The 8,478-nt window shown below is 39.5% G+C and overlaps 1 protein-coding gene across 1 annotated transcript in view; it reads right to left on the reverse strand.

Moving 5' to 3' along the window:
- Positions 1-5,866: 5,866 nt before the first annotated feature.
- Positions 5,867-8,478, reverse strand: part of LOC102196153 (cytochrome P450 2J2-like) — a 4,832-nt gene continuing 2,220 nt past the window's right edge. The window contains exons 6-9 of the mRNA XM_005732185.2: positions 7,685-7,826; positions 7,370-7,557; positions 7,145-7,286; positions 5,867-7,035 (exon numbers count right to left, since the gene is read on the reverse strand). Coding sequence (XP_005732242.1) covers positions 6,860-7,035; positions 7,145-7,286; positions 7,370-7,557; positions 7,685-7,826 — 648 coding nt within the window. The 3' untranslated portion in view covers positions 5,867-6,859. The remainder of the gene's footprint in view (positions 7,036-7,144; positions 7,287-7,369; positions 7,558-7,684; positions 7,827-8,478) is intronic.

Genomic DNA, 8,478 nt, shown 5'->3' on the forward strand with positions numbered 1-8,478 from the left:
GGAAAGGAAGTTGCCTAATAATTATGCACACCTGATATAGGGTGTTGATGTCATTAGACCACACCCCTTCTCATTACAGAGATGCACATCATCTAATATGCTTAATTGGTAGTAGGCTTTCGAGCCTATACAGCTTGGAGTAGGACAACATGCATGAAGAGGATGATGTGGACAAAATACTCACTTGCCTAATAATTCTGCACTCCCTGTATTATTGTTGATCACTTCAAAAATTCATTGCAGAATGCTTGACGCTAGTGCTTCCATGAGATGAGTGGGAACATTTCTCTAAGTGGTGATGGCCACACGAAGGGCATCTACTGTCTGAAACTGTTTTCCATTTTTGTACACTTCCCTTGCCATCCATTCCCTTCTATAGCACATTTAAAAGACTAGTGTACATCAAAGTGCTTCACAATAAAACCGCCAAGCGGGTAGAACAATTAACAAATAGTACAGTTAAAATTAAAATTACATTACATGGTGTAGTGCAGGCAGAATGAAAGTCGAACTTATATGCTTCAAAAGCTGAGTTGAGCAGGTGTGTTTTTAAGCGTGATTTGAATGATTGAATTGATTCCGATGTACGGATATCAACTGGGAGATTATTCCAGAGTCTAGGGGTGGCAATGGCAAAAGCACGGTCACCTCTGGTTTTTAAACGAGGCCTTAGTTGCATTAGAAGCAGTTGGCTGGAGGATCTTAGTGCTCTCTTTGGGTTGTACAGATCAAGGGGATCAGTTAGGTAGCTAGGGGCCAAGTTTTTTAGAATTTTAAAAGTGAGTAGAAGGATTTTGAAATCAGTGTGATATTTGACAGGAAGCCAGTGCAAGTTAAGGAGTATGGGGGTGATGTGCTCATGTCTTCTAGAGCCGGTTAAGAGGCCAGCTGCCGCATTTTGGACTGATTGCAGGCGCTGAAGGAGGGAGAGTTGGAGGCCCAGGTAAAGAGTGTTGCAATAGTCCAATCTGCAAGTGATTAAGGCATGGATGAGTTTTTTGAGTTCTTTATGTGATAAATAAAGCTAGTTTTTACCACAGTGGATTTCTTCTCTAATTTAAAAGAACTATCCAGGAGTACTCAAAGATTTCTGGCAGAAGGAGAGAGGTGGCTGGTGAAAGACCCCAGTGTATTGGTTAGCTGGCCCTGGGGAATGTGGCTATCAAAAATAATCATTTCTGTTTTGCTTTCATTTAAGACAAGATAATTCTGGGATAGCCAATTTTAAACCTCTCACAGACAGTCAAACAAAGGCAAGAGAGGAGATGGGGCATCCAAGTTTAGAGGAAGGTAGATTTGGATATCAACCGAATAGCAGTGGTAGAATATGTTATGTTTTTTAAAGATGAGTCCCAAGGGCAGCATGTACAGGGAGAACAGCGTAGGGCTTAATACGGATCCCTGAGGCACACCACAGTTAACCGGGGCAGAAGAGGAAGAGTATTTCCCCATGGTGACAGAGAAGGATCTGTCTGCTAGATACGATTTAAACCATAAAAGAACTTTGCCTTTAAGGCCAACTACATCTTCCAGCTGTCATGGGTGGGTCTGTGACCCAGCATTTTGAGTTCATTATATATTGTGTATTTCTGTTTTTAGTATGAGGATATGTTAAGTTCTTGTTTTTGCATTAGTTAGAACTTGAGTCTTTGTGTTTTGTCATTTATTGTTTGGGTTAAGCTCATCCACCTCTCTGAAACCCCTAAGTTGTTCAGCCTTAGTTCTGTTTATTGGAGCTCCTCATTTCCCCTTCCCCTGGATCTTAGTCTCATTTGCCCTTTGCGTTCCACGTCTCATGTTGTCAAGCCCATGTTGTTTGGTCTGTCTCATCATGTTTCCTGTTTTATTTTGAAAGAGTCCTCTGTTTTTTGTTCATTGCATTTAGTTTCACGTCCCCTGTCCTGTCATTAGGTTATGTGTGTCAGCTATGTCCTCATGTGTCTCCACTTCCTCTGATCACCTCATGTGTGTATTTAGTCCTCAGTCTTGCTGTGTTCAGTGTCAGTGTTATCTCCCCTACCCCTTGTCAGAGTTTCCCAGCCATAGTAAGTCATAGTTTGTATGTTGTTTAGTCATAGTCTAAATCTCAGTAGAGTCATAGTTTCCCAGTCTATGTTCAGGTTTTCCCACAGTTACTTTGTTGTTAAGTCCAGTTTTGTGCCCTCGCCTCTGTCTGCTCTTGGGTCCTCTACTCACTCCACACGGTCTGCCCCGGCAGTCCGTGACACCAGCCTTATTAGGAGAATATTATGGTCAACCATATCGAAGGCAGAAGTTAGATCTAATAAAACTTGAGCCACAGGGTGCCCTGAATCAGTGGTTAAAAACTCTCAATAAAGCTGTCTCGGTATTATGACAAGGTTTGAATCCAGATCGAAATTTGTCACTGACACCATTTGTCTCTAGGAAGGACTGTAGTTGCTGGATAACTATATTTTCTAAAAATCTTAGACATGAAGTTAAGTTTACAAATTGGCCTGTAATTTGAAAGAGCGTTGCCGTCAGAGTTGCTTTTATTAATATCAGGTTGCACGACTGCATGTTTGAAGGCAGTCGGAACACAGCCTGATGACAATGAAGAGTTCATTAAAATTGAGATACAGGGTCCAATAGTAGTCAGAGCATCCTTAATGATGCGGGAAGGAAGAATGTCATTTAAAGCTTTGGAAAACTGAAATGGCCTGGACTCTGTCCAGCAACGGAACCACACCCTCAGCGGTGCCGGAGGATATCCAGAACAGGCAACCCAAACTGGCACTTGGAAGGGTTGATGATCAGGCTGTGCGCTGCCAAACGCTGGAAAACCTAGCGCAGATTGGACTCGTGCTGGGTCGCCAAGCAGCTGGCCACCAAAATATCGTCCAGGTAAACAAAAACGAACGGCAGCCCACACAAAACGGAGTCCATCAGCCACTGAAAGGTCTGGGCGGCACCTTTCAGGCCAAACGGCATGCGCAAAAACTCGAACAAGTCGAAGGGGATAATGACTGCGGTTTTAGGAACGTCTTTGGCGCGCATGGGAACCTGGTGATACCCCCGCGCCAAGTCAATTTTAGAAATAATCGGCAGAAAAATCCTGAATGTGGGGGATGGGATAACGGTCATTCTCCGTGGCATTATTTCAACGGCGGAAATCTCCGCATGGCCGCCACCAACCATCCGATTTGGGCACCATGTGAAGCGGAGAGGCCCATGCACTGTTCGAGCACTGTACAATGCCAAGGCGCTCCATGGCTGCAAACTCTTCTCGAGCAACGTTCCACTGGAAATCCTGGCCATGAAAACAAACAGTCACCAACCTTTTCCCAAACGTTGCGATGGGAGAGCCATTAGCTGCAATGAGCTGCAGTCCGCAGTTTGCTGCTAGCCTGTCGGCAGCGGTCAGGGGAAGGAGGCTCTTCTGGGAGCCGGAGTCCACGAGAAAACGTCTCTCAGAGCGTGAGTCCTCTATGAAGAGCAGCCTTTCTGTATCTGTATCTTTCTTCTTTATTCCTCTCCCAACTTCAACTGAACACATCGTGCCACAAAACACAGCAACACACTTCCTCAACACTGGTTATGAGTGGAGCCCTCTAGTGGTCCACCACAATATCTTAATTGTGGTTTCTGACAAAAGATTTGCATACTGAATTAAGCTATTAAAGAATTGAAGCTAGCAAAATAGCTCATGTGATGTGCACAGCTTGTTAGTATGAAGCAAATAACAAAGTAATTTGGTAAAGCAAATATATTTATTACACTTTACATTACAGTTTTTAATGAATTACTAAACTGGTATACAAAATGGTCTTAAAAAATCTAATTTTTCAGATGTATATGAATAAAAAATGTTTAACAGATATTTTAAGGTGCCCATCTTGTCTCAAAATCTATTTTGGTTATGTCAAACATATAGCACCACTATCTGCTAGATGCCTTTCTTCAACATTGTCTAGAGCTTTCTAAACTAGATTTAAGAACAAATGAAACTCTGAAACTGTGCATTGTAGCTTTCACATTGTACATAATATAACTGAGACCTGCAAATCCAGGACTTACAAATAGGGAAATTAGAGGAAGACGGTGGCTTTCAACTGGAACTCACTAAAATAGTTTTCTAGATTAAATATGTATGTGTAAATCCAAATATCACAATTTATTTTTAAAAAGTTAAATAATGACTTTGTAGTACAGTAACGCCAGTCAGTGATCACAAACAAACATCCACAGTACCAGTGCTTGGTGTTGTTATAATATTAAACAATCTTCGTCTTTTTCCTCTTCTTTTGACTGCTCGGTTTAGGGTCAGCACAGGTGATCAGCCGACATCTCACCCTCTCTCGCGAGAAGAGGTTTGGACCAGCCTTGAAGCCGACCTGCAGGAACAGTGTAAAGATTTCACCACAAAGGAGCCAGCAAAGACAAAGAGCCTCCTTGTCTGTTCATTGTCTTCAGACTCTGATTCAGATGAGTAAGCCCTGTGTAACAGGGCCCTGAGTTTGTACAGAGCAGGATCCACCATCAGCAAGAAAGACTAATACTATCTTTAAATCAACCTCTTCCTCCAAGGTTGCAATGCTGTAGATAAATCACAGAATATGCTGGAGAATATTCCTCAGTAAGTAATTCTGGATTCATATTAGTAAATTTAGTCAGGAGTAAACATGTGGAACTCAAGATTATGGCAACTAATTTTCTTTTCAATGAATGACACTACCTAATATTCTAATTAATATTATAAAAGCATCAAAATTATAATTTCATGCTTTACAAGTACTACAACTGCTTTTTTTTTTTTTTTTAAGAAATAGTCATACTTGCTGATGATCATCTAAGTGCATTTGATCACCAGCTTTACCTTCTTAATTCATTTGGAAACACTAAAGATGTTTGAAATTTTCCAAACTGCTTCTGCATTTTAGCTTAATGTTTGTTAAATAACTTATGAGTCACTGCTGTATGTAATGTGTTGTTTTTCATGTGAGGTTGTATTTGCCTAATTTTACAACCTGCTATTAACCAGGTGATTTTTTTTTTTATTTACTTTGTTCTCATACCTAAACGGGAAGAAGGTGGACTTTCTTTTTCACAAAATACACATCCTGACAAAGACAATAAGGGGTTCTAATGTCAGCACGGGACTGAACAAACCTTGCAGAACTGAATTCTGCAAATCCAGGACCTAAAGTCAATGGCTTTCAAGTGGAACTCAACTTATAAAATAAACTAGTAACTCAACTTAGCTAGTTTTCTACATTTGTTGTGCATGTGGCAATTCCAGGAAAACAAACAAAATGTCAGTGATGGTTTGAGGGCGGGCTTTGATTACTGTGTCTGACACGCAACCAAAAAAATCTCTGCCTATCCAAAATACATGAAAAACAATCTTTTCAACAAAATTTAACATAATAACGGGAACAAAATATATTTAAATGATCAAAGTAATCAAAAGGAAAATAGCAGTCAACAAAAAATATGGAAATCCCCATCGCTCGCTTTCCTCAGTACACACAGATGAAAAGGTGCTAATATCAATTACCTGGCACCACCAATATCCGTGTGATCCAACATTCCCTAATTACTGCAATCAACCAACAAACAAAACAACATTGACAACTAATAATAAAAAATACGAATCACATTTCAAGTCATAAATCCTTTTCTCTCAAACACATTCATGGCTCATACATTGCATATGTTAATCTAAATATGCAAATTTTTGTATCAAATTTATTGGGGAATTTGATACAATGACTTTGTATAGCACAATAGTCCTTTTCTCTACATGTTAAAATGCTGGCTTTGATACAGGGAACACATATTCTCCCTTGCATAGTTGATGAACTGGAGGCTTTTAGACAACAACTAAATCCATGAAAGCCACCAATAAAATGACAATCATAAGCACGTAGTATGCAATTGTTTTATTTCTTAATGTGTTGATTAATACATTTAAAAACATAAGCAGGAAATAGAAAAGCAGCACTCCTACATTTGAATTAATACCCATAAATACAGGGTCTTCTATATAATCACATGTAAAAGCAATTTGCAGCATGCCAGGTTATATGAAGATCAGTTAATTTTTTACAAACAAATCTTCCACTTTTTGGTCTAATTTACAAGGTGTGAATTATTCACTTTTTTGAATTTTTTGAATTTTGCCCTGTCTTCTGTCTATGATCGAATGGGATCTTGTGTTCATAATTACACACAGTTCAAAAGAAATGTCTCATGGAACCAAATATGTGTTTTAGATGCTAAATATTTAAAGAATGGTCACGACTAGACCATGAGCCTGGCATCAAAGTGTAGCTTCGTATATTTGATATCAAAGTGTAGTTTTGTGTATTTGACTTGGCAAATTTAAAAAACAAATTGTTACGCAAAATGTCCTTCCTGCCGCAATCACCATCCCTTAATCTCTTAATCACTACACTGTGGCCACTCCAGTTTAAACTATGCTGTTGATGATATTTGTTCTCTAGCTGTGTATAAAATAGCTGTTGAACAAAATCAAGGTTTTTGTTATATGGTTGCTGATTTTCCAAAATAGTGGAAGAATCAATGTCAAGAAGTCATTCTTGAGGTAAATTACTTAAGAACCCGACTGAAAGTCAGTGACACGAGATAGTATAACGGGTTAGGCACACTGCGACAACTTCTAGACAATTTTTTTCAAAAATAGTTTTTTGAATGTTATTAAGAAGCCTGGAGAACTATTCCTCAAGACTACTTAAAGAGAGTTACACTAAAAAAGTTGCTTTTTTTCAGTTGCAGGTCAGAATATATATAATAAAAGGTGTTGCTTCTCTTTGGGTTTCTAGTATGCTCATAAAGAGGTTCAGCTTCTTGATCTTTATGTTTGGATAGAATGACATCAGCGAGGCGCTGCCTGCAGCCTGAACTCCTGAGGCGTGTGGGTGAAGCCCAACACACCATCCATGCTGGGCATTTCTCCAGGAATAGGAGTGAAGGTGAAGCGTTGGAGCAGAGATGCAAAGAAAAGGAACAGCTCCATTTTGGCCAGGGGCTCACCAAGACACATACGTTTACCTGTGGGGTGACAAACAGAAGTATTTGTTTTTGGTGGCACTCATTTTCTAAAATGGGAATTCTGATTATTGTTGCTAAAGAACAAAAAAAAAAGTAGATTTAAAATGACCTGCTGCAAATGGCAAGAATGCATCTCTTTTTCGAAACTGGCCCTGTGAATCCAAGAAATGCTCAGGATTGAAGACATCTGGAGTCTCCCACTCATTCTTGTCAAACAGCACGGATGCAAGAATCATAGTCGTAGCTGTGCCCTGAAAATACGTTTTACAATCTTTTTGATATTAGCTGTTTAGAAATAACCATCTCTGTGTGAGTCAGGTAAATCGTCACTTACCTTAGGAATGAAGTATCCTCCCAGTGTAGTGTCCTTAGTGGCACGTCTCGGGAATCCCAGGGGAGCAATATTTCCAAACCTTTGGACCTCATGGACAACAGCATCAGTGTACGGCAGGTTGGGTCTGTCAGCCAAGGTGGGCAGGCGAGACTGTCCGATCACTCTGTCTATCTCTGCCTGGACTTTCTCTGAAAATGTAAGCACAGTAAGGACTAACACAGACAGTTCACTGCTCATCATGGTTAAACTCTGATCAACAGTCTCAGTCCTTCACTGAAATACATCAATGTTAAGTGTTATTGATTAGACTCTGACCCTGTATCTCTGGGTAGGTCATCATGACTACAAGGGCCCAGCGCAGGGTGGTAGCAGTTGTTTCTGTTCCAGCCTCAAGCAGGTCAAGGGAGGATAACGACAGTGTTTCAAGGTTGAAGCCAGCCTGGGGATCCATTTGTTTCTAATGTAACAAAAAAGTACTGACATTATTCAAAGTGATGAGCTGATTTAGGCTATTTTACATCACTACTAAATATATTATTATTTAACAGCATGTTTTACATTTTCTTGACAAATTGTACTCATAATGAATAAGTTGCCCTAACTTAGTTATTTTAAGTAAGCTTTATGTCATTCTTCACAATTTTTTTACATTTTGGGAACTGATTGGATTTTCCGGTGTACTCTCCAGAAGCATGTTCAGAGTATTCACCACCATGGCTAATTGAAACTCCTGGTTCATATAAGCATTTAGATATTTTTATCAATTTTCAAGTGACACTGATAATAATTCTTTAGGGAATTAAAAGTGGTATTTTGGTGAAGAACTAAACAAATTTCATCAGCAAGTAATGCGCTGAAAAACGTTAGAATCTTTTTTAGTCCAGTTTTTGCTTGTATTACAGTTTGGTGTGTCTGATATACCCATTCTGTTGCTGTTCCTGCATCAAAGTTGCAACTGACAAATCACATTGTTGTGATGTCATAGTGTAGCTTTGCAAACTAGGGATAAAGGGAAAAAAAATTATACAATATAGTTAATATATTATCAAGCTGGGCCTGCTGTTTGCCAGTCATATTAGCACTGACTAAGTGTAATGCAGCATTTATGT

Source organism: Pundamilia nyererei, unplaced genomic scaffold (assembly GCF_000239375.1).
Source record: "Pundamilia nyererei isolate P.nyererei 1_Seehausen unplaced genomic scaffold, PunNye1.0 scaffold00046, whole genome shotgun sequence".
Taxonomy (NCBI): Eukaryota; Metazoa; Chordata; class Actinopteri; order Cichliformes; family Cichlidae; genus Pundamilia; species Pundamilia nyererei.